General features: G+C 42.6%; 1 protein-coding gene across 2 annotated transcripts in view; it reads right to left on the reverse strand.

The window, feature by feature from the left end:
- Positions 1–27,313, reverse strand: part of RAI14 (retinoic acid induced 14) — a gene marked incomplete at both ends in the record, with an annotated part of 116,607 nt that overhangs the window by 15,314 nt on the left and 73,980 nt on the right. For both annotated transcript variants that reach the window (XM_079703112.1, XM_079703111.1), the window contains 6 exons: positions 169–347; positions 983–1,089; positions 2,621–2,691; positions 3,371–3,428; positions 7,102–7,166; positions 16,561–16,649. In XM_079703112.1, coding sequence (XP_079559238.1) covers positions 169–347; positions 983–1,089; positions 2,621–2,691; positions 3,371–3,428; positions 7,102–7,166; positions 16,561–16,649 — 569 coding nt within the window. The remainder of the gene's footprint in view (positions 1–168; positions 348–982; positions 1,090–2,620; positions 2,692–3,370; positions 3,429–7,101; positions 7,167–16,560; positions 16,650–27,313) is intronic.

A 27,313-nucleotide genomic window follows, 5' to 3' on the forward strand; every position in this document is an offset into this window, starting at 1 on the left:
CACACACACACACACACCCATACACACAACATACACAATATTCAACACTACTTTTCTCCAGAAATATATTTAAAAGAATAATAAAATATATTGCACAAATTCCTTTAACCTTTGGGGAAAATGGAGTGGATAAATTTAAAACAACACTGGCTATTTTCTTTCACATACCAGCATCCTGAGAGATTTTTGATAATAGAAGGCTTTGAATTCCTGCATTTTCTGAGAGTTTGGAATAATGTAAGGCATTGTGTCCAAGAGAATCTACAAGGTTTAGGTCTGCACCCTTTTTAATTAAGGCTTCCACAATGTTAGAGCTGCCAATCTCACAAGCCAGCATGAGAGCAGTTCTAAAGAATGAGGAGACACAAAATTAGTACACAAAATGTGAAAACTTTTTGCTAGGAAATCATTTCATTTGTCTTAAAAACAGAGGAAAGAAGACTAAGTGCAGTTAAACCTATACTACACTTAGTTTTCTAGGAAATTCAAAATGGAATGCTATCAAAAATAAAATTGGGTTGCTGTTTTATAAAACTTCAGATTAAATCAGAACATTAAATATTAGGTCAAATAACATAGACATAATCTTCTAAATATGATGAAATTTAATACGATTGGCACAAATCTTGCCTTTTCTTCAAATCAAGTTTTTTAAAGAACCTATAACATTTTAAGACTGTTTTGAAAAAACAACCAATATGTTTACTTTTATTTTGCATGAAAAGGCAAAGGAAACGGCCTATTCATTTTAGCATTTAATAATCTCATCACAGACACAGTCAGCAATGATGCTCCCAGAGGTCTGGGGAAAATACTTTTTAAGTCAAAACAGATTCTTAATTATCCAAAAAGGCAGAAATCAGTAAAAGAAAGAAATTAAAACTGCTTTAAAACAAATGATCCAAAATACAGCTGTGATATTTTGAAAGCTTCTCCGAATGTGGATATCACTGAAATAACATGCTTTCTAATTCTGTGGTACCTTCCATTTTTGTCTCTGGAATTTACATCTGCTCCATGATCCAGGAGAAAGCGACAGACCTCACTGTGGCCATTTTGTACTGCAAGAAGCAGTGGTATATTCCCATCCTAGGAGATTAAGATTAAGATTTCAGATTAAGATTTTAATTTAGATGTCAAATGCCGGGACTGCAAAGGTCCTTATTCCTTCTACATTTATTCCTGACTTGTCCTGCTGGCCTTACATTTGACCCATCAAAGTAGTCTGCCCCCTAACACTACCCTTGTTATGGAATCCCACTGACTGTGGGCTTTTCCTCAGGAGTCAGTCTCTCAGGCTGCTTGTCGCCTGACTATGATGTGAGAGACAGTGGGACGCAAAGTATGTAAAGGCTCGAGGCAAGTATACCATGTTTATTGAGAAATGGTTCTCCATGGTTCTGGAGAAATGAAGGGTTGTTCCATATGGCATTAGTAGGTCCCACTGCTCTCTAAGCAGTTTCTTCTGAGTGAACTACACATATCCTAGTATCCTGCCATGCCACCACTGTCTTCTCAGAAAGCATACCCTTTCATAACCTTACTAGGTATCGAAACATACGTTAAGAGTTTATTTGTTCATTACTGACACATGACTAGATAAAGGGACTGATGGAAAGAATGATTTGTTTAATATGTTATAACAATTGGCAATTCCTTTAGAAAAAAGAATTTAGATCCCAACTCATACAAACTATGTAAAACGGATTAAGAATCTCAACATTACAGTATGAAACGAATGAAAAAAAAATACTAGAAGAATTTATAGGTGACGATTTCCAGAATCTTAGTTTGAAGTGGGGTCGGACTCAAATTATGTAAACCAGAAAGAGAGGCTTTTATTCTGCTCTTGCCTTGAACATACCCCACAAATGGGGTTGACCGTAATTTTAGGCAAAGGAAAAAAAAAGTTACAATATATCCAGTTATTTTAACATGGGGATATTTAAAAATACAATTGCTGCTTAAGGATTAAGTATCCACTCAAAGTCGAACTTCAGAATTTCTAGAAAATTATCTCTGTGAAGTTATAATACTTTCTGGTTATAAAGTACCGAGATTCAGGGAGCGTGAATTTATTTACAGATTCTAAATGCTCACTTCGCAATGTCCCCATCAGGTATAACTTACACATGCCAAGTCCCATGCTACAGCAGGAAATTTAACCCTATAATCAGGAGCAATAGACATATCAGTTTATTCTCAAAATAGCCCAGCAAGGTCAAAATCGGCTACAAGTGGTCTTTAAAATTGGAAAACCCTAGTACCAAAGGTAATATATGGGGTGCAAAAAGAAAATAATAGAACTTCTATTTAGACTTATTTTTAATTTATAAAAATCAAGAAATTAAGCCTTATTAGTATTTAGGTTGATGGTAAGCCATGTGTCTATCCTTAGAAACAAACACATGAAGTGCATGCTGTAAAACGTTTTATTAACGGTTTAAGGACCAACGGGGATAATACTTAAATCTGTTTTGCACAAGAGGATCTAGGTCAGAAAGCAACAGACTTTTACCAAATGCTTGGGTCTCTAAGGTCTTCGTGACTCCCAGAAGTAGCCCATGGTGCTCTAGACACCAGTGTCCATCTGCACCTCTAGTGGTCACCTGGTACTTACCAAATCCTTGAGGTTTATGGGGCTTTTGTGCTCGCAAAGAACCTGCACAGCTTGAAGGCAGCCCTGTGCCGCTGAGAGAAGGAAGACACAGAAACCACAGCCAATCACAAAGCTACTCTCACAGCCAGGGGCATCAAACACTTCTATGAAGGAAAAGTTCACCTTCCACCCAGCTTGCATACGTTGCATTGAAGAGAAATGATGTCAGAATGGTTAAGTAAGTGGTGTTTTAAATTACTGTTTAATTTCAGCGTCATCCAGACCTAAAGGCAGTGCTTGCCAGTTGTTGCCTTTAGGCAAACCTTTGGTTTAGCTTTTCGTGGGACTTAGCTTTTCCACAACTAGCACTAAAAGAAATTTGCAAATCTCACCATCCTGGACTTCAGTACCAATGTTTCGTCACTGGAAACTGTGTGACAGATAGTAAAACCAAATGTTGATAAATAAAACTGAACCACACATTACCTGAAATCTACAAATGCTCATGAATATCTCTTAAACAAGAACCTCACGTTAATTAAAATACAATAACCAGGACAAGTTTTACCAGTTGTTTGGCAGGCGACTGACGAATTCTAGCTGTAAAACCCTACACGCTTTGCAAACTGAGGAAAATGGGAATGATGTCTAGGAATGACCACAGAAAACGGCATCAGGAGTAACAATGGCAAGGTTAATGGCTTAAATAAGGAAAACGAACACTTACTGTTCCTCAGGGCAGAAGAAGACAAATAAGAGAATGAAAATTACCTGCATAATGTAAAGCTGTTTTCCCAGAGCTGTCGATACTTTCGGCTGGGCATTTAGACTGTAAGACAAAAAGCAATAAATACGTATAATAAAAATTCAGTTCATCCTTTTCCTGCAAGGTATGACGCAACTTCCTAAGAAAAGTATAATAAACATGAATAAGTCCCAACTGTTGTGCTCCAGGGGCCCAGGGTCTCATGGGGAGGGAGACTCATCTCCAAGTAATCACGACACAGGTGAACCGTCACCTCTTGGCTGCTTTGACCGTCCCCCCTCTCTTGCATCAACTCTGTCCCCAACAGATCACCCCCACCAGCTAACAAACATGCTCTAGGATTTCTCATCTTGATCCCACCTTTCCCCCCATTTCCTGCCCTAATTCTCTATCCGCCGTCACAAAACCAACTTCCTGTTAAGAGCTGTCCCACACAAGCCATGTTGCCTCGTCTCCCATTTATTCCTGGACTCACTGCAGTTGGGCGTCTGCCCTCAAGACTCCACAGGGATGGCCCTGATGCAAGTGGCCAGCCACCGTCGTGTTTCCAACGACGGCAAACATGCTTGCCCCGCCTCTTACCAACCTCTCCCCGGCAATCCGCTCCCTCTTCTCCAAACACTCTCTCCTCTCAGCCCCTAGAGCCCTGCCTGGCCCATCCGATCTTGGTTTTCCCCCCACTGCTCTGGCCACGCCTGCCCCTTTAGCCAAACATAAAACTGCGGGCTCCTGGATGTTCTTTCTCTAAGCCCTCTCCCTCGGTAATCTCATCCACACCCATAGCTCGAAATCCCATCTAGAAGCCAATGCTTCCCGAGTGTATATCTTAACAGTGACAACACTACTGTGTAAGTATTGGCTATTAGTATGTGCCAGGTACTATTCAAATGATTGTTTTAAGGCTCTCGACAATCCTAGTTAGATACTGTTATTACCCCCATTTACAGATGAGGAAACTGAGGTACAAAGAAGTTAGTAATTTGCTCGGGTCACAGTAAGTGGCAGAGCCAGGATTCAAAGCCAGACAGGCTGGGCTCCAGCCAGTGTTCACATCTGTACACAGCAGATGGCATCTCTGAGCCCCCGGCTTGACAACCCACAGCCTATTTCACATTTCCGCCTGATGTCTCAAACGCAGCACAGCCAACACTTCTGGTTGCCCCTCCCCGCCACGCAGCCTGATCCGAGCCATCTCTGCCTCTGTCAACAGCACTATCATCGGTCTAGTCACTGAGCCAGAAACCACTGAGTCATCCTTGATTTCTTCTCTTCCTCCTGCCACGTCTAACCTACCACCACGTCCTGTCAATCCTGTCCCCAAAACACACCCCGATCTACTCTCCTCTCTTTCTCCATTGTCACCACCTGGTCTGAGCCAACACCTGCTTACCTGCACAGCCCTGACGGCCACCTGGCTGTCCTCAGTTCTTTAGTCGATTCTCTATACAAACAGAGAGAACTTCTAAACCGTCAGTGTTGCTCTTTACTTCAAAGTCCTCCACAGTTCCACACTGTACTTTGAGGAATCACTGTCTGCCCATCGTGACACAAAAGGCTACAGCCTGGGCCCTTTTTTTTTTTTTTTTTTGGTGGCCTCCACGCCCCCTGCAGTGGAAGCGCAGAGTCTCAACCACTGGACCACCAGGGAAGCCCCCTGGGCCCTTCTTTCTGCTCCTCATTCGCTTTGCCCCCAGCCCACCCACTGGCTTTCTTTCCTCCCCGGCTAGTGAGTGACTTTCCTACCTCAGGCCTTTTGTACTTGCTGTTCCGTCTGCTTGGAATGCTCTCCCCTTGGCTTTCTGCACCGCTGACTTCTCAGCTTAAATATCACCTCCTCCCCGGGGCCTTCCTGAACATGCCCCCTCACTCCCCTCTCACAGCACTCTGTTAGTTTTCTTCTCAGTGATGTGCAATCGGGCATGTGTGTTTCTGTCTTCATTTACCAGATGGCAAGCTCCAGCAGGATAGGGGCTGCTCTGTGAGTCAACACTCACTGCTTGACAGGGTGCATGGTGCCCAGGGACCACTTGCTACAAGAGAGAGTGGGGGAGAGTTCACGTGAAGACTCTCACAAGGCTCTCTTTGTGCCCATCGCCTTAAGGAGGCGGAACTTTGAAATGGCAGCCGCTGGAGAAGGGAAGTCTCTCCAGCAGACAGATAGGAAGAGCAAAAGGCCGGAGAGAGAGGGCGCAGGGTGCAGGGAGGCACGAGATGGCAGTGGCCCCATCACGGAGGGCGTGGGTCGCCCAGACGAGGAGTGAAGCCGTTACCAGAGGGGTGCAGGACCCAAGGTAAGCAGCCCATGAGGAGGCCGTCAAAGCCTCCAGTTTTAACAACTATCCAGAAAGAGGAGCAGAATTCAGACAATTTGCAGAGAGCAGGCAATGGTGGAAATGTTTGTCTGCCCTGCAGTGGTGAGAAGAATAGAGATCACGTTACAGCTTACCATGTTTTGGCCTAATTTTAGAACAGCACAAGGAACCGTTTAAAGGCTTCAAAGATTCCAGGGAAAAACCAATCCATCTGCATAACCAGATATAAAATTACATTAGAGGCTAGAATATCTGGTCCTTGCCTATGAGGATTTCCAGCTTGTCAAGTTCATTCTTCCTTCAAATCAGAGCCAGATGCAAAGTCTGGATAGCCAAGCCAGGATGGGAATGGAGATTTAAAATACAAATAAGTTAAACAAAAATTTAAGGTCAAGACCATGGGTGTGGAGGCAGGGAAGAAAAGTTCTATTGTAACTGTCTTTAGAGAGGACCCTCAGAATAAAAATCATCATCATCATCATCACAGATGTTGATCTACGTTTCTTGAATTTCACTTCAAAGACCTGTTAAGGTTAAGCATTGCTGGCATTGGTGGTAGCTTGCATCAGGTAATGCAAGACAAGAAGCTGTGTGATCAACAGACCAGGACAAGCTGAAGAATGTGCCCATGTTGCTGCATTAGAATTGCAAAGCCAAATTAAAGCAAGATGCTGGGTCCCAAACGATGCGCAGGAAGGCCAAGACAACAGCTCAAGAGAACAGACATTACTCCAAACACATATTTTATTGCTCTGTGCTGTTCCTGAAAACAGCCAGCTTGCATTTTGACTGGCAACAGCTGGAAGTTACTGTACAAACTGCTATTGGGATTTCATGAAATATTCATCTTTAAAGATATACGGAAGTCACCCTAAGCAATCATTATAAACTTCCTGGCAAGGTTATCAAACCAGGGAGTTGACCTAAAATTATAAAGAAGAATAAAACCAAGAACCTGAACAAAGACTAAGAACTAAAGGCTCATCAAGTTACATACAAGGAAACAGTGGTTGAAATTTTGCTTATCGAGAAAAGCTGCATTCTACTAATGATTGAGAGAGAATAAATACTAGGATACTGGAGATCCTGTATTCTAAGGATCTTGAACAGCATGAAAAATTTTTTTCAAGCTGACTATGTAAAGGGTACAAGTTCTTCCAATAAGAAAAAAAGAGCTGAAGAAAGCGGAGAAAAGGGCTGGATCCCAGGAAGACACTCCAAATTTTTATTAGGATCCCCTTCTCTACCAGCACAACTGCTATGGAAATAATCTTCTCCTTGGCTATAATGAAGCTTCTTAGGAAACCCAGGTTCTGGGATAATATTTGAAGGAGTATGTGTGTATGTGTTTGTTCCTTCACCCACAAGGTTACTTTCAAATTTTAAAAATGACACATTTATAATTTTCTGTTGTTCCACTTTACCTGAAGGAGCTTCTTGATGCATTCATGGTGGCTGTTCTTGGCTGCAAGGTGCAAAGCACTGTGTCCTAAATGGATTAAAAAAAATTTTTTTTAAATCTCTTATCTCTGTAATGAAGACAACTATGAGGAAATAAATTGTTCTCCAACAAAGACGGAATTGTTACTCTTGAGAATGAGGCCTCAACTTCTTCTCTGCAAAGTTCAGTGTGACAAAAGTGGGGAGAACACAGAGCATCCTGCCCCCCTGGATGACATTCAGAGCCCATGCCAGCTGCTGTCCTCTTGGGGTACAATCAAGCTCTGGGCTAGAAGCTTGCGGTGGACTCCTGGTATGCACCTTGGAAGTTCTGCTTTCAGCTGTCAGCACGGATGCCAGACGCCCCACATCCATAACAGTCACACCAGGCCACGACTGCCACTGGCCCAGGAACCCAGCAAAGGGAGCCAGCGAGCCAGCAGGGAGCACACCAAACACCCGACGAAACCCCACTTCCACCTCTCGTTTCTCCCTCCCCGAGATGTGCGCCAGCTCTGTATGGAAATTACCTGGAGTTCAGATGTCCCAAGTTCTTACATGGAAGAAGGAAAAGGGTTATAAAAACAACACACTAGCAAAGTAGCATCTTTTCACGCTCCCTTCACAGGACATTACAACAACATGAGACTCTCTGACGTTTCTGTGGCCAGATTACTTTAGGAAATTTTAATGCTATACCCAGGCCCCTCCCCGCTACCACCGAATGGGCCTATTGAGTTTCTATGGAAGAGGGGCTTAGAGGCAGCCCTACTAGACCAGCAGGCTCCCACCCCAGGGCCCTGGCAGATTACTCTTTGCTTGGCCTGGACCCTACTCCTCCTCTAAGATAACCACCCAGCTTGCCCTCTTACCTCCCTCGGATGCCACCGAAACACGGTCTTCTGGATGAGACCTTTCCTGACCTCACCACTTAAAATTCCAGTTCCTCCCCCACCCCTTTTATCCCTACTTTCTGCTTCATTCTTTTACACACACACACACACACACTCTTATGTTTAACTGCTCTTCTTTGCCCACTAGAATATAAACTCTGTATCCCAAGAGCCCGCAGCACTGCTGGCACATAATAGGCTCTCGATACACATTTGTTAATTTGAATTAGAGGGTGTGTCCACTACAGATGTCTGCAGAGTGGTATTTGGAAGGAGGGAACCAAAGTTACCACTGCCAGCCAACCCAATACACCTAGGAAACTCCTAAATCCTGCATCTATAAACTGTTTGACCAAGATACCCCCAATGTAACACCTGTAAGCAACCCACACTTTGGAACAGGCTTAAAGCATGTTTCTCAGCCTTACTGCTCTTGACATTGGAAGCTGTGGAAGGTGGTCCTCTGTACTATAGGATGGTGAGTAGCATCTCTGGCCTCTACCCACTGGACGTCTAGTTGGGACAATCAGAAATGTCCCGAGACATTACCAAATATCCCCTAGATGGGTGGGAATCACCCCCGGTTGAGAACCCCTGGCTTAGAGGAACAGCTTCTTTTATATGGTGGTCCAGTCTCCAAATACCATTTCTCCTTTCTGAATTAGTCTTTTTAATAACACTGACCAGAAATCCACTCATTATTAGGTTATCATATGGCTAGGAAATACCGTATTTAAAATTAGAGGGTTTTAGGACCACAGTGAGCTGCACAAAAGCATGTGTGAGGTCAAAAGATCAGATTCCTTCTTTTCTGAGTAGCTGCACAGAGATTTTCTGGGTATGTGTGAGGGGAGTTAATTGATGGGGGTGGAACACTGAGGCAAGACCTCCTCCCAAATGGATGAGGATGAGGAAGGTCAGGAGATGAGGGGCTGAGACCCTTGGAAGCAGGAAGACAAAGATCTTCTCTTCCCCTTCCTCCTTTTACCGCAGGAGACCCCCTCCTTTCAGGATGTATAACACACAAGAGTGAGTTCAGATACATTATGCGTTAAATAGGTTTTGGTGGGTTAGCCTGGCCCTCAACCATCATTTAGACCAGTGTTTCTAAGGACAAGCACATTCTGTGTTTTAAACAAATGCCTTACAGATGAACTTCTGGAACCCATCCTGATTGTAAGTAGAAGACTGTTTATGTCGTGTACGCAATGCCTTAACTTTTGTCTACCCTGTGGACAAAAGCTCTTCTACATAAATAGCACCCACTGGAAAAAGGCACAGTTCTCCAAAGACAAGAGGGTAGGGAGATTTAAACAATTCATCATAAAATAAATAACAGGCTTTTATTTTTCACTCCAATGTGTTCTAGTCATACCTGGAAGTAAGCGCTGTGTTTCTAGAGAAACAAAATTTTCTTATTCCTTGGCCCTGTGGTGTGTTTTCCTAACCAGGAGCACAAAAGCATTTTTCACTTAAAAGTCTCAAAATTCAAATGATGCATCATTCCCTGGACAACATTACACTGGAGTGAGATGTCTCTCGCTGCTCCCATTAAAACAAAATTCTCTTTCCAAATGCAAAATTTTCTGGAGAGAATATATTATATTAGTGACAGAACCTCACTGAAACGAGCCAGCGCATACGTCTGGCTCCCACTCAGCTGTGGATCTGTCTGGAATATCAGGAAGCAACTTCCCTATAGGAAAATAAAACAGGGCAACCCTAATTCAAGTGCATCTCAGCAGAACTCTATAAGCGAACAGACCAGGGCTATTTATAAGTCAAGAGTCGTGGGCTATTCCAGGTGGTTTAAGAATCCTGTTATTGAAAGAGTCTAAGAAGGATGACCTAGCCATTGTAGCCATGAACACCATCCTCCAACCTACCTCAGACAACAGCCATTTATTCAGTGATTTAAGATCACTGCTGAAACAGAGAAGAACTCACTCACAGAGTGGAGGAACTACTGATGGGACTGAGAACACAGTCTTCAAGTGTAGGTGACAAATTTTTAAACTGATGAGGTCATAAGACACAAAGACATGACGAACAAGCACCAAAAGGCTGAAGTTTGAGAAATTAGAGTTCCAGATTATAACATGGAGACATTTAGAAAAAGAGAATTAAATGATACTCGACTAGATAAGGTTTAAAGTATCTATTTAAGAACCAGAGTTTCAGAATGCTGAATATAAACAATAAAAGTATAAATAAATTTGTTTCTTATTTACAACTTCAAATATATTGAAACAACACTGTTCTTAGAAATGCTTATCTTTACATCAAGTTTTTAATCATGGAAGCATAAGTCTATTCACCTAGTTATAGTTCCAGGGGTGAGATCAGGGTATAAAAGATGTATTTCCTTTTTTAAATTTTATTTATTAAAAAGAATAGATACATGTATAGTATAATTGAATCACTTTGCTGTACACCTGAAACTAACACAACATGGTTAATCAACTATACCCCAGTATAAAATAAAAGTTAACAGAAGAAAACCCCACAACACTGTAAATCAACTATATTTCAATAAAAAATAATTTTAAAAAATTTGTCTTTTTTTATTGAAGTATAGTTGATTTGCAATGTTGTGTTAGTTTCTGGTGTACAGCAAAGTCAGTTTTACACAAACACACATACATATATAGAGGAGATTTCTAATAACCATTCTTACTATTAAATAGAGTTTTGAATTATCCCTTAATCTCCATAACGTAGATTTGCATATTGTTTTATATAGAATCAAAAGATTTTTGTGTGTGTGGATGTATCACCTGAAATATTTTCATGGCCAGGTTATGCTGATTACTGTATATGGCTGGCCCTCCTGACATCCCATACACATGCGTGAACAGCAAATAAAGGACTATAAATCATACAATCGTTTTTTGGTTTGCCTTTAATCCAAATGAAAATACGAAATACACTTAGTGGGCTATAATTTGCAATTAACATTTTAAATGACCCATTCTCTCAAGTGCCTGAATTTTAAGATGAATATTACCGTCTGTGTCTTCACATGGTGTCATATGTGAGTGGGATTAGGGGCATAATGGAATGGAGGGCCACCCAGAAATCCAAACAAAAGCTAAACCAGCACCTGAAACCCTGGAAAAGAGTAAGGTTCTCAAGTGCCCCCCTCCTGAGACCTCTGTGTGTTATGGTATTTCCATACTTCAGTTCTCACTTTCCTAAGCCTCTCTTCTTCTATGAGAAAAGAAGTTTTGTGTGCAAAGGAATCAGGGAAAACTTAAGATATGGGAGTGTGACAGAAACTGCACATCATCCTTCAATCTGTTTCCACCTCCTTCTACAGCAAAACCTTCTATAGTTTTAATTGGATCATTTGCTGCCCAGAATTCCCAGCTTCCCTTAAAGCCAGGTGTGGCCACAGATCACTCTGTGGGCTGGGCTTGCCCTTCGGCCCACTGTGACTGCAATGCAGACTCAGGGGGAGCCATCCTGGGTCATTAGGACCAAGGCAACACCCTGGATGGTGGACCAACAGGAGTCTGGGTCCCTTGGTGTGGAGCCAAGCTGCCATACGAATTTGGGACTTTCAACTGAGAGACAGAAAAGTCTATCTTGTTTAAGCCACTGGATCACACTGTGTCAAACGCATACGCTTGCTAATAAAGGGAGTCTGAAAGCTCATGCTTCAGAAGAGCACTGATAACAAACAGAAGATTCTTTGGTCTTCTTCAATCTTCTGTAAATGCTTCTGTTTAATCCAATCTCATCCTCCCAGGCGCTAACTGCAGCCATAAAAAAAAAAAAAAAAAAAGCCTAGAAATCTGGGAGAAGCAATTTCTAAAGAAACAGACAGAAATGCCACTTCCTACATCAGTGAAGAACAAGAGGAAACAAAGCAAGGAGAGGTGCTGGACAATTACGCAGGCCCTGTTCAGAGTCAGCTAGGACTTTAGGTGTGGACTTTCCCAGCTGGTTGCTACATATACGCCTAAGGCGTTTTTTGGCAAACAGGCAATAAGGAATGGGGGGAACCCCCCCAAACCAAAAACATGAGTCATGAGCTTCTGCCAGTTTTGGAGTTTCTTTTTTTTTTTTTTTTTTTAAATAATACATTTTATTTATTTATTTTTTATTGATTGATTGATTGATTGATTGCAGTACGCAGGTCTCTCACTGCTGTGGCCTCTCCCGTTGCGGAGCACAGGCTCCGGACACACAGGCTCAGCGGCCACGGCTCACGGGCCCAGCCGCTCCGCAGCATGTGGGATCATCCCGGACCGGGGCACGAACCCGTGTCCCCTGCATCGGCAGGCGGACTCTCAACCACTGCGCCACCAGGGAAGCCCCTGGAGTTTCTTTTTCTCATTTGTACTATGAGAGTGTTTGGCTTGGCGATGATCACATTTTTTTTTTTTTTTTTAAGATGTGAAACCTCTGCAAAAGCCTGATGTGTAAAAGAGAATAAAGGTGATGTGGATGAAGTAGCAATAATCATCATAAAATAGGAGCCAAAGGCAGTGAGCACTCACTGTGTGCTGGGCGCTAAGATGCCCACACGTATTATCTCAGCTAAGCCTCAAAGGCCATCTAAAACGATTATTGAGATGTGCTGTACTATACCCAAGGCCTTATCTTCTGACACTGTTCTGCTCCTAAGATGGTTTGTAAAGCACTTATGAAAAGTCTCTGGTCAGGAGCTTCCCTGGCGGCACAGTGGTTAAGAATCCGCCTGCCAGTGCAGGGGACACGGGTTCGAGCCCTGGTCTGGGAGGATCCCACATGCCATGGAGCAGCTAAGCCCGTGTGCCACAGCTACTGAGCCCGCGCTCTAGAGCCCGTGCTCCTTAACGGGAGAAGCCGCCGCAATGAGAAGCCCGCGCACTGCAACAAAGAGTAGCCCCCGCTCTCCACAACTAGAGAAAGCTCGCACACAGCAACGAAGACCCAATGCAGCTAAAAATAAAAATAAAATAAAATAAATTTTAAAAAAAGTCTCTGGTCGGACTTCCAAGTATTTTATGTGGAAGGATAGTTGATAAAGAAATAGATGCTGGGCTTCCCTGGTGGTGCAGTGGTTGAGAGTCCGCCTGCCGATGCAGGGGACACGGGTTCGTGCCCCGGTCTGAGAAGATCCCACATGCCGCAGAGCAGCTAGGCCCGTGAACCATGGCTGCTGAGCCTGCGCGTCCGGAGCCTGTGCTCTGCAATGGGAGAGACCACAACAGTGAGAGGCCCACGTACCGCAAAAAAAAAAAAAAAAAAAAAGAGATGCTAAAAACCCTTTGCTTCTGAACTTAAATGCAATCACCAGTTTAAAATCATCCTGTAGACTTTGTGGATAAAAAGAATTAAAAGGGTCAGTATAATGAGATATTTTGAAAGCAGGTTTTTTTCAGAAACTCTATAGGGCAGTTGGATTTATGGTAACAGGTTTTCATACGAGTTCTCAGTGGCTGTTGGGATTGAAGACGACCATTGAAGACGACTATATCTTAGTAATAATATGGCAACACTTCAGGTAGGTTTACTGAAAAGACAGCACCTATGAGAGCGGAGCCATTTAATTCATTCATTCATCAAATGTTTTGGGCAAATGACGACCACTAAAGCACAGTGCCTAATGTCCTTGTCCTTCCCTTGGATTCTGATACGTGTTCTTGAGAGGGAGAGACGGGACTGGGTGATATAGCCGACAGGAAGGATGTGAGCAGTAAAGGCCATCACATTTATCTGGTTCACTGTAACAGAAAAAAGTTTGAGAAGTGTTGTTCTACGTAACACAGCAGACTCTCTATGCACTTTTATCCATGCCGCTCTTCCTTCTTTTGTTCCTGTGTTCTCTTTGCATGTTTTCAAGAAATCACAAGAAGTCAGTGCCTCACTCAGACTAAAGTAAAACAATAAGCCCAAGGACCAGAGTGCTGACCTCATTGTTAAAAACATCAGGCAAGAGGGAAGTGACCGGCAGCTCTGAGACATTTCCAACTCATGGGATGTTTGGACGATGTTCTGGGGCTACAAAGTGCTGTGGACTCTACCAGTTTCAATCAGAGTTGAAAGAAATGGGCTGTGGCAGTTCCCACGGACCAGCCCAGAGAAGCATCCAGGATGGGTCTGCAGTGTCCCCTCCAGCTTCTTTTTTTTTTTTGGCCACGCCTTGCAGCACGTGGGATCTTAGTTCCCTGACCAGGGGTTGAACCCATGCTCCCTGCAGTGGAAGGGCAGTCTTAACCACTGGACCGCCAGGGAAGTCCTCCCCTCCAGCTTCTTGGAGGGCACTGTCATCTCAGCTGGCAAGGAAGAGGGAACTGCACTGGGATGTCCAGGTCTCACTGCCCAATTCCCGAGGCTCTCAGAAACTGAGTGAGGGCTCTGGTAGTAAATACAAACTCTACCCACATGGTGTTAGATGGCCACAAAAAACTATGCTTCTTAAAAGCTTTTAGTGCAGAAAATGATCATGGTAATCTTTTTTTTTTAAAGGCAGGATTTAGAGTTTATTAATAATGTGATCTCAACTATGTAAAAATGTGCCAGAAAAATCTGTTAGGAAATATAGCTAAACAGTAAAATTTTTTTCTTCTTGGAGTAGAAGCACTCATTATCTTCTTGGTAGTTTTCTGTATTTCCCAAATTTTCTACAATGAGCATGTATTAAAGAAACATTTTTTCCCTTTAATAAAAATATGGGGGAGAGATGTTTGGTTATGATGGAAATAACCAGATTCCTGTCTAATCTATTTTTTAACATCAAATGCAGTTAAACAAAACTGTATTACAGCTCAAATATATTCACTCTAAGAAAATTCTTCTAGATTATGATTTTCTTAGAGAAGAAATCCTATCTACTTAAGAAGACATATGTTTCATCAAGGCGACTGTAGCCACTCATACTGCTCTAAGTGTATGTGGTACAACTTTAAAAGTAGTAACAATAAACTTTAAAAACAAAATAACTGGGTCTTGGGATTAAAGATGATTTTAATTAGCAACATAAATTAGTGTTTCCTTCAAGGTGGTCACTTAGGGAAACTATTCTTTCTTCTATCGGTATTGCCATTTCTCAAAATATTTTTCTGGAGCTTTCTGTGGCACTGCTCAGGAAAATCATTCGGTTACTTCAATCACTCACTATTTTTTTTTTTTTTTTTTTTTTTTGCGGTACGCGGGCCTCTCACTGTTGTGGCCTCTCCCGTTGCGGAGCACAGGCTCCGGACGCGCAGGCTCAGCGGCCATGGCTCACGGGCCCAGCCACTCCGCGGCGTTTGGGATCTTCCCGGACCGGGGCACGAACCCATGTCCCCTGCATCGGCAGGCGGACTCTCAACCACTGCACCACCAGGGAAGCCCCAATCACTCACTATTTTTGACCAAAAATGGTTTTACCAGGTTGACACTTCATTTACCTGACTTGACTTCAAGTGGCTCTTGGCCTGTCCTAAAAAAATGAATCTATTCTCAAAGAATAACTGAGATTATTTCTTTTTAATGCCACAGCCTTTATGAAAACAATACCAAAACACCAGTTTTCCAGCCATATTTTGAAATAATTATATTTTCACAATACCTGATTGACTAATCTGCCCCCAAGATGACTACTCTGAGGTGTCAGTGTTTGGGGGAAGGGAAAGTGATCCATTACAGATTAATGAAAAGCCTAAATCAAGACTATGAAATAGACTGATTTTATATTCCAGTAAAAACCACCAAAAGCCTATTAGAAGACAGATTTTCAAGTACAATATAGAAATGAAAAGCCATCAGTAGCTGCTTTGATCTTTTGGTGTGGCCAACAGGGGCAGAATCCCAGGCTGAAGACCCCAGGGGCTCCTTCCTATATAACAAGGTTCATAAAAGACAAGCCTACACTTCCTCTTCTATTTGCCTGGATCATCATTTAACAACACTGGCTTCACATTAGAATCACCTGGGAGCTTTACAAAAAATACCAATTGGCTGGAAACGTTCGGACAATGGAATCTGAATTTCAGAAGACAGAGTTTGGGTATATATGTGTGGGGTTGTGTTTGTGTGTGTGTGTGTGCACGCGTGCACTGTTTATTCTTTTGTTTCCTCTCCTTTCCCCCTTTCTCTCCCTCCCTTCCTCCCCTCCAGTTCTCAGGTGATTCAGATACACTAAACCACAGTAAGGGGTGCAGACCATGGGCAGCTGGTCCACATTAGGATCCTGGCTTCTGTCCACAGAGCTCAACTCAGCTAGTTGACAAAATAAGCGCCTACACAATTCACTCCATTCAGCACTTCATACCATGATTCATAAAAACAAAAATTAGGGAAAGGTGCTTGGTCCATACAAGTAATCTTAGAAAATAAAAATTTTAAATGGGGGATAAAAAGCATACAGTCTCTAATTGACTAACCACATATAAGATGAAAACACCTGTAAAGGCACGAATAACGAAACCATGTCAGAGCCTGGTCAATAGAGTAGACTCTATGTTGTTCTTTTGGCTTATATGTATAGATTGTAAATTTTCCACAATGAATTTGTATCACTTTTGTGATACCTACTTTCCTGCTGGCCTGTTGACTTAAGAGAAAAAGACTACATACCGGCAGTATCTTGGGCTGTCACATCCACGCCATGCGTAACCATGACCCTGAGGCATTCCACGTGTCCTTTTGTAGCAGCAAGATGAAAACTGGAAAAGAGGTAACATAATCTCCTGAAGATTTCCACTCTTCAGAGTTCATCTCTGACCACGTTTTTGCTTCTTTGTGTACACTTTCTCTCACTTAAGTTCCACAACCATCTTGTGAGTAGGTATTATTATCAACCTCGTTTCAAAGAGGAGGAAATGGAAGCTCAAAGCGGTCTGATAATTTGCTCATTGACACTTTTTATTAAGTAATGGATTAGGAGCTAGATCTTAGGTCTTCCAACGTAAAGACAAAGCTTGAAAAAAAGTAAGACACAACTACATTCCTTGTCCCTTTAGGAAAGAATAGCCAGAATCCCAACTAGATCGGATTCCTAAATAAGAAGTAATTCATCAACTTTTTTCTGCTGTCTAGTGTTTTCACCAAAGCCATTAATTTTAAGTAATACACTCTATGAAGGGAAGTTTGTCCAAGTCAAACAATGGTCAAGGTTCTTGAACAGCATCAAGGTCAAATCCACTGTTGTGTTCTAGCTGAATAACAATAGTTGTACACAACTTTTAAGTGGCTAATGTGTGCCAACTGCTCACTTTAATACATTATCTCTTGTCATTCTCATAAAAGCCTTTTGAGGTGAGTCCTAACACCATCTCCATTAGATGGCAGGTGTCTACACTCAGTCAGGTGCAAACAGCATTAGAGAAAGCCCACAAATGCACCCATCATCTCCGCAGATCCCGGAGTAAAGTGCACTTCTGCAGGCAGAAGGAAAGCACAGTTCCACTGGGCACTCAGGCCCAGAGGCTGAGAAGGCAAAAACCCCAGGAAGGTCTCCACTGCAGAGGTCTTCCCTCTTCACAGCCTCCTTCCTATAGAAGGAGGTTGAGGAGCCTCCCAGCTCTCCTCCACCCTCAGTTCTATCTTAGGGACTTAACTTCTCAAGATACTTGCCATGCAGCACCTTGGTGTCTGTACCTCTGAATTAATACCCAGGCAATATTTTTTCATAGGACAGGACCTGTCACTGGGTCCTGTGACCCAGGGTCACACTCAACTAGCAAATCCAAGAGCTAAACCAATTCAAACTCAAGTCAGCTTGACCCAGCACCTCTGCTCTGGAGAACGAGGCTGAGTAAAGGTGGGAAGGTCAGCAATTGGGGATAGGTCAGTCCTGGTTGCAAATCAGCCATACGTCAGCTATGTATCTTTGGGAAGTCAGTTTAACCTCTCTGAGCCTAAATTTCCTCCACAGTAAAATGTGGGGATTGACTCAGATAATATCTGATGGTCCCTCTGGCTCTAACATTCTTTAAAATGATAAATTAAAGCTTACCTGGCTCTGGTCACACCAACTATTTCTGCATTTGTGCAGCAGTTTATGTGTAATGTTTCTTTACAGTCAAAATTCACTCTGTAGGTGATTACACATTACAGTGAAACTCTGATCATCTGGAATGACTTGGGAACGTGGTGACTTGTTTAAATGGAATTCCTTACTAAATACGGCTTAACCCGAAGAACCTCCCTAAAAGGCACTACAAGAATACCTCTGTTTTCAGCATTGTTGGGGTAACTTAACTTTACAATAAGTAAAGTTCATCTTTAAGCAGTGAATTGTTCAATCATAGTGGAAGGTTTCTAAAATCTCCCCAGTTTTAATAACAGTATATGTTACATAATTAAATTGCTCTTGAGGACATGATATCACCATTAAGAGCCTCAATTATTGAACTCTGCTTTCAAGGCTATGAATCTAAATGCCCCGCATTATTAAGCTCTAATATTTATTAATATTTATCTTCTTTTCTTAACATCTTTGTGTTTGCTTCTAAGCTATTCATTCTGCTATCTCCTATGACCGGGGAGAACTCAATCAAAATGATCTGGACAGCCATATCTTTTGCTAAAGATAAAAGTACCAGGATTAGTAATTAGCACACTCACATGCATGCGCATGCGCACATGCACACACACACACACACACAAAACATAAAAGTATGTATAGATACAGAAGTTTTGATTGAAGTTTAACATATATAAAGAAAGGTACACATACCGTAACTGTATAGCCTGCTAAAACTTCACAAATGGAACGTGCCCCTTTTACTTTGATACTGAAGAAACAGAACTTGGCCAGAGACCCAAAATCTCTCCTCGTATCTCCTGCTAGCAACCCAGAAGCTCTTCAATGTGCCCCTTTGAGTTACTAACCCTCTTCCGCCTGTAATATTTATATTTTTTCTACTCCGAGGCTTCCTGGATTACCTCTGGATTGCACACTATAATAATAGGGGATTGAAACTGCAGACACATGTGAAAATGAAGCATTACTGTAGGCCACTACTGCATGTTGATAAATGTGCTCTGATGAACATGACATGCTGTTCTATGGATGACTTGGCTGCCTTCCTCTACTTCCTCTGTGAAGTTCACAGCTCTGTGGGCCAGCTCTTCCAAAGCTACAGCTGCAGCTCTTTCTGGGTTTTGGTAACTGATTTCTCTCCTTGCCTCTTCAGGTGTGGGCAGCAGTGGTGGTGAAATATTTCCCACTGTCACTAGCCAGGGCTGCGTCTCCAGCCTTGCTGGTTTAATCTGACCACATGTGTATAAACAGTTCCTTTCTTAACCACCCATCAATTATCCTATGTGAGTGCTACCTGTTTCCTACTGGGACCTTGAATGATACCAGTGTTAGGTATTTTGTGTGTGATCATCCACAGGAAGAACTATTAGGTTTCTGTGCACATTATCAGATTAAATATTTATAAGGGCAAATTCAGTCTTAAAAATTGTTTTGATTAGAGAAGATGTCAGAGTAGAAAGATCCTCCCCTCCACGGGCGCACCAAAATTACAGCTATTTACAGAGCAACTATTAATGAAAGATCAGAAGACTAGTAGAAAAGATCTTCTACAACCAAAGATATAAAGAAGGAACCACAACGAGACAGGTAGGAGGGGCGGAGATGTGCTATAGTCAAGACCCATACCCTGGGTGGGTAACCCACAAAGAGGAGGATAATTACAATTGCAAAGTTTCTCCCCAAGGAGTGAGGGGTCCAAGCCCCACACTGGGTTCCCTGGCCCAGTGGCCCTGCACCAGGAAGATGAGCCCCTAGAATGTCTGGCTTTGAAGGTCAGCTGGGCTTACTTTCGGGAGAGCCAGAGGGCTGTGGGAAATAGAGACTCCACTCTTAAAAGGCTCACACAAAATCTCACATGCTCTGGAACCCAGGGCAGAAGTAGTCATTTGAAAGGAGCTTGGGTCAGACCCACCTGCTGATCCTGGAGAGGCTGGAGGCAGCTGGAGCTCACCCTGGGGACACAGACACTGGGGACAGCCATATAGGCCCACACTTATATGGGCAATTAATCTATGACAAAGGAGGCAAGAATATACAATGGGGAAAAGACAGTCTCTTCAACAAATGGTGTTGGCAAAACTGGACAGTTACACACAAGACAATCAATTTAGGCTACTTTCTCACACCATATACAAAAATCAACTCAATATGGATTAAAGACTTAAATGTAAGACCTGAAACTATAAAACTTCCAGAAGAAAACAGGCAGTATGCTCTCTGATGCCAATCTTAACAATGTTTCTTTTGGCTATGTCTCTTCACGTAAGGGAAACAAAAGGAAAAATAAACACATGGGACCTAATCAAACTAAAAAAACTTTTGCACAGCAAAGAGAACTATCAGCAAAATAAAAAGCCATCTACTGAATGGAAGATATTTGCAAACAGTATATCTGATGAGGGGTTAATATCCAAAGAACTCATACAACTCAACATCAAAAAAAAAAAAACCACTTAAAAAATGGGCAGAGGATCTGAATAGACATTTTTCCAAAGAAGATATACAGATGGCCAACATGCACATGAAAAGATGCTCAACATCACTCATCAGGGAAATGGAAATCAAAACCACAAAGAGATATCACTTCACACCTGTCAGAATGGTTATTATCAAAAAGATAACAAGTAACAAGTGCTGGCAAGGATGTAAAGGAAAGGAACCTTGGCACACCTTTGACGGGAATGTTAATTGGTACAGACTCTATGGAAAACAGTATGGAGATTCCTCAGAAAATTAAAAATAGAACTACCATATGACCTAGCAATTCCACTCCTGGGTATTTATCTGAAGAAAATGAAAACACTAATTAGAAAAGATATATGCACCCCAGTGTTCACTGCAGCATTATATACAATAGCCAAGATATGAAAGCATCATAACTATCCATCAATAGATGAATGGATAAAGATGTGGTATGTATATATATTATGGACTATTACTCAGCCATAAAAAAGAATGAAATCTTGCCATTTGCTTCAACATGGACGAACCTAGAGGGTATTACACTAAGTGAAATAAGTCAGGCAGAGACAAATACTGTATGATTTCACTTATATGTGGAATCTAAAAAACAAATGAACAAACATAACAAAACAGAAACAGTTATAGATACAGGTGGTTGCCAGAGGGGAGGGGGGTGGAGGGAGGAAAGAAATAAGTGAGGGAGATTAAGAGGTACAAACTTCCAGTGGCAAAATAAATGAGTCAGGGGTATGAAGTGTACACCGTGGGGAATATAGTCAATAACTATGTAATATCTTTGTATGGTGACAGATGGTAACTAGACTTATCACTGTGATCATTTTGGAATGTACAGAAATATCAAATCACTATGTTGTGTCATAGGAACTAACAGTGTTGTAGGTCAATTATACTTCAAAAACCAACCAGCCAACTCATAGAAAAAGAGATCAGATTTATGGTTACCAGAGGTGAGGGGGTTGGGGGAAGGGGAACTAGACGAAGGCAGTCAAAAAGGTACAAACATCCAGTTTTTTAAAAATGTATTAAAAAAGTGACAACCAGATATTTTTACTTCTTAGTTGCTTTATTCCTATGAATGTTTTATTTAATTCAGGCCATGCGTAATAACATCATAAAGAAGTTTATTAAAATATTGGCCAAGGCAAAAGACCTATTTATGAGTAGAGGATAAGAATTAAACAGTACCTTTTTTTCAGCTAAAACAAAAAGAAAACAAAGAGAAAACCAACAACGATAACTCAAAGTCACAGATCTTACTTTATCTAAAAACTCATCCACTCTACCTCCTCCCCTGCCACAACTGGATTATTTTGAGGCAAATCTCATTTATATCTTTTCGTCTCTGAACTTTTCTACACATATACTTAAAAGATACGCACTTTACAAAGGAGAAATAATAACGCAATGAGATGCTTTGTATCCAATACCATGTCTAACTTGAATGCGAAACAACCTTGTTTCATCTACACCCTTGCCATTATTCTGAAGCAAATCTCATGTCATACCATTTCATTCATAAATATTTCAATATGTATTTCTAAAATAAAATAGCTCTTTACAAAAATGTGCTAACAGTACCATCATCACACCTGTTAAATGGGCTGTGAGGAATCAATGAGGTATATGTAAAAGCACTAGCAAAACGTGAAGCATGTAGTAAACATCCAAGAAAATACCACCAATTATCAGAGCCTCATCAACACAAGACAAGGCACAGAGTCTGAGACATGTTGCTTAATACAAGGATTTGTCTCAGTGTTCAGAAAAGACAGGTTAGCAGAAATTAGGTCAGAACCATCATTGCTTAAGAAATGGAGAAAGAAGGAAAGAAAGGAGGAAGAGAAAAGCAAGAAAGAGAGAGTTGTAGACAGTCACAGATGACCAAAAAAAAAAGCCATCTGAGACCAGCCTTGTCTAATGCTCACACATGAGCAGCTAACATTCCGGCGCCTTCCATAGAAGTGATAATCCCCAAAGCAGGGTTTGGCAGCAACAAGCCATTAGCATTTAGCCTCTGAATGTGAACGAGAAGCAGAGCCAACTTTTAATAAGATACTCAAGTGGAAAGTTGGGTTCAGTTGGGTGGGAAAACATGATTAGTCACTGACAGAACCTGGGTTTGTAAATGACAGCGAGTAGGCTTCCCTTCCTCTGCAGTGACTGATAAATGCGGTCCCCTCAGGACGGCAGTCCCCTCAAGGCAGCAGTCCCCGTGACTGGTGGGTGCTGGTCTGGACTGCAGATGGGCATCTGTGGGGTGACCTCAGGCTTAGGGAGCAGATGGTGCCCCAGGTCAGCACACCACTAATGAAGAGCATGGCTGGTGGCCTTTAATGGCCCGTGCCCTAGATAGCTGGTAAAACAACACACCTCTAGATCAAGACAGTTTGCAGACTGGGGTGAGGCAGGCAGGCAAAGTCGTAGGCTGATTAACAGGCCCCCCTCGTCCCCAGACAGAGACTGTTCTTGACAACGGTAATTCCAGGGCATTAGGCCTAACCCAAGCATGGGATAATTTCGCTATTTCTCTAGTTGTGTATTTTTATAAATTGCTATAGCTAAATATATTAATTCACTCATATACTTACTATACTAGGGTATTTACGTGCCAGACACTGTTCTAAGCACTGAGAAACACATGGTGAATTAAAAAAAAAAGCCCTCATGGATCTAAGTTTTTAGTTGGAAGACTAAAGATAAACCAGTGGTTCTCAACTGGGGGTGATTTTTGCCCCACCCAGGGGACATTTGGCAACATCCAGAGACATTTTTGATTATTCACAGGGTTGGGGGTGGGTAGCTTCTCCTGGTGTCTAACGTGTAAAGACCAGAGATGCTGCTAAACATCCTACAATGTACAGGCCCCACAATAAACAATTATCTGACTAGTCTAAAATGTCAATAATATCAACATATCAAAATGTCAACAGTGCCCAGGTTGAGGATCTCTGTGATAAACCATTTAATACAAACGCATGATGCTGTGATATAATTCTATTAAGACAAATTAAACAAAGACTGAAAAAACATCATGAGCAGATCTCAATCTTTTTATTGAGATATATTTTATGGTACGTAAATTCACCATTTTAAAATGCACAATTCAGTTGTTTTTAGGATATTCACAAAGTTGTGTAACCAACATCACTATCTAATTCCAGAACATTTTCATCAGCTTAAAAAAATCCTTGTACCCATTAGTATTCACTCTCCATTCCCATGCCTACCCTTGGCCATCATTAATCTACTTTCTGTATCTATGGATTTGGCTATTCTGGACATGTCATCAAGATTGAATCATACAATATGTGGTCTTTTGTGCTTGGCTTCTTTCATTTGGCCTGTTTTCAAGGTTCATCCACGTTGTAGCACGTACCAGTACGTTATTCCTTCCATTGAGTGGATATATCACATTTTGTTTATCCATTCATTGGTTATGGGCACTTGGGTTGTTTTACTTTTTGGTTATTGCAAATAATGCTGCTAAAACATTTGTGTACAAGTGTTTGCATGGACACCTGTTTTCAATTCTAGTGGGTAAAGACCTAGGAGTGGAATTGCTGAACCATATGGTAACCATGTTGACGTCTTTAAGGAAATGTTAGACTCTTTTCTAAAGCTGCTGCACCGTTTTACATCCCCATCAACGACATGAGGGCTCCAATCTGTCCACATCCTAGCCAGGACTTGTTACTGTCCGCCAAATTTTAAGCGATGAGAGTTTTAATTACACCTAAATTTTCCACAGAAGAAATATTTAGGTCTTTCTTAATAAACGCTTTGAGGTAGTTATTTCAGCTAATTATCAGCTGAAATTTCCCCTTAGAGGAATAGAAGAGTGGATGCAAAACAAATTCAGAACATCCTTTGGCTTTGTTTCTGTAGGCTTTTACACCTAATTAAAAAGTGTGGCCTTTCCTCCTAAAGACAAGAAATGTCATTCAAGAGTCAACAGCAATATATTTTATGCGGTTCTACTGGCTTGTTCACCTCTTCATCTGGACAGGTCTCAGAATTCAGTGGAGGAGGGAGGGGTATAAAAACCTTTATCCACCCCTCTAACTCCAGGTCCAGTGACAAGGACACTCGTCACCGCCCAGGGATACAGCAGGGTGTCTGTCGAGATTCTAGTGCAGCCAAAGTGAGAGCACTTCAATAGCCTAAAAGTCTTGGATACTCACAGAGTGAACCACAGACCAGGAGCTGTTAGAAATGGAGGCTCTCAGACCCCACCCCCCATCACTGCCCCCAAAGCTGTGTTTTACAAGTTTCCCAGCTGATTCCCGTGCACATTACTGTTTGCAAAGCGCTGCTCTAAATGGAGGACGAGTTAAGAACCTCGCACCATCCTTTTTACCAAGGTACCTATTGTTTCAAACCGCTTCTGAAAACATAATCCCCTTAAGCCTTGAAAGCAATCTTGTGGATGTGTCCCACAAAAAAGGAATCGATGCTGTTTTAAGTTTCATTATAATAGGCAATGTTTAGCTTTGCTTATAAAACTCAGCTGGGCCCTTTCACAGAGGGGTAACTAAAAGGCAGAGTAGCCTGAAGATTTACATCATGATCCTTTGATGCCTCTGCTGCTTATTGATATTTGGAATTTCTCTGTTTTTGTCACTTGGAAAGTTCCCAAGGTTTCTGGGCTTCAGAGTTTTGCGGCTCCCGATCTCTCCCCCACCAACCACCCCCCTTCTTCTTCCTCCTCCCTCCCTCCCACTCCCAAGAGAAGATGAAGATGACCTTGAGAGCCCCAGGACAGCAGCTGGATGGCATCCTGATGGTGCAGAGGAAGAACCAGCAGAAACCCAGTGAGGAGGCCGGGATACCACGGCTGCGTGTGCTGCGTTGTTGTTGTGTCATCATGGCTGAGGTACCTAACTTCAGTTCCCTCACCTCTAAACCATGTTTGGGCAACTAAAAAACATCAGCATCAATAGTAATAGCAGCTTATCTGTTGAAATACAATGCACTAGTTACGTTTTAACTCACTACATCCCCCAACCAGCCTTGGGAGGGTTAATTATCATCATCCCCATTTTACAGAGGAGGAAACTGAGACACAGAGGAGTCCAGTCAGCTTGCCCGAAGTCCCAGAACCAGTAAGTAGGGGAGCCTGGGCATTCTGCCTGCAGAGTTGGCCCTTCAACACCATGCTGAGAAACTGCACTATTTGTTAGATCACTCTGCAAATTGTGAAATACCACATAATATAACTTACTAGCTGTATGGCTCTTTCAGAAACAAAGTTGAAACTAACAAAACCTAAGTATTTGGCCAAAAAGCAAACACAGGCTTCTCATTGGGGCTGCTTAGGGTCGCCAGTGGTCTCCAATGGAAAGGAGTGTAATCCAAGCGCTGCAGCAAACAGAGCCTGCGACAGAGCTTGTTTCCTACAAAACCACTCGGCAAGTTGTACAAGCCTTCAACGCCTCGGGACAAGGCCGGGATGTTTCTCAAGGCCCTTAACCCGAAGGGGATTTGAACTATTACTATTTAAAAGCCCGTGACTGGGGCTTCCCTGGTGGCGCAGTGGTTGAGAGTCCGCCTGCCGATGCAGGGGACGCGGGTTCGTGCCCCGGTCCGGGAGGATCCCACGTGCCGCGGAGCGGCTGGGCCCGTGAGCCGTGGCCGCTGGGACTGCGCGTCCGGAGCCTGTGCTCCGCAGCGGGAGAGGCCACAGCAGTGAGAGGCCCGCGTACCACAAAAAAAAAAAAAAAAAAAAAAGCCCGTGACTGATGGCTGGGAAAGTTCCTTCCATCTTTCAGAGCAACAACAAACACAGTTCTTCTGGTTTCTGATTGCCAGCTGAAGCACATACCTGGAGGAAACACAAACTCACAAGGCTACTTTCAGGAGACTTGGATTTTTTAGGCATATTCGTTCCCAGACGACTTCACGCAAACCAAACTCTTTCTTGCACCCTTTACGAGCACCCCAGCTCCCGATACCAAAAGAGCTGGCCAGCCGAGTGAGGTCGGGAACACCACAGGCTGGCCACCACCAGCAACTCTCCAGTCCCGTCCACTGCCTCGGCAACCAATGTTTCACTCCCCAAGTCAATCAAGCCACAAAGAAACGCCCATACACCAAACCCTACCAGCACGAGACACACCCAGAATCCCAGCGTGTTAGAAGGTTCCAGAAGGATAAACTGGCCCAACATCCTCACTTCACAGAGGAAGACACTGAGGCTCAGAGAGGTTGGAAATGTGCAGAAGATCAGGACTTGAGTCCCCTGCCCTGACTCTAAGAGCAGTTCCTCCCTGCGAAATCCACATCTTCCTTCTTTCCTTTTTTTTTTTTTTGCGGTACGCGGGCCTCTCACTGTTGTGGCCTCTCCCGTTGCGGAGCACAGGCTCTGGACGCGCAGGCTCAGCAGCCATGGCTCACGGGTCCAGCCGCTCCGCGGCATGTGGGATCCTCCCAGACCGGGGCATGAACCCATGTCCCCTGCATCGGCAGGCGGACTCTCAACCACTGCGCCACCAGGGAAGCCCCCTTCTTTCCTTTTAAAGCCCTTTATTTACAAGAGGGATCACCATGGTTGGTGAGACTCAGAAATACTTCACAGTAATAACCAACTTTTCATAATCCCTTGAGAGCTTCAGCATTTCCCAAATACCTATAATCGCCTATACTTTAGTTGCATGGCTTTTGTAAGACATCTTTCTGGAGGGGGAAAAAATGATATTAAATCGTATAAAAATGAATCAGAGAAATTAAGTATTTGGAATTAGGATTTAATCCAAAATCCTTCGTGTGGCTCACCAGGCTCTATATGAGGAGGTCCTGGCTCCCACTGTGATCTCACCTTCTAGCTCTTTCCCTGTTCGCTGAGGGCACATCAGGTACCCT

Source organism: Hyperoodon ampullatus (genome assembly GCF_949752795.1).
Source record: "Hyperoodon ampullatus genome assembly, chromosome: 4".
Taxonomy (NCBI): domain Eukaryota; kingdom Metazoa; phylum Chordata; class Mammalia; order Artiodactyla; family Ziphiidae; genus Hyperoodon; species Hyperoodon ampullatus.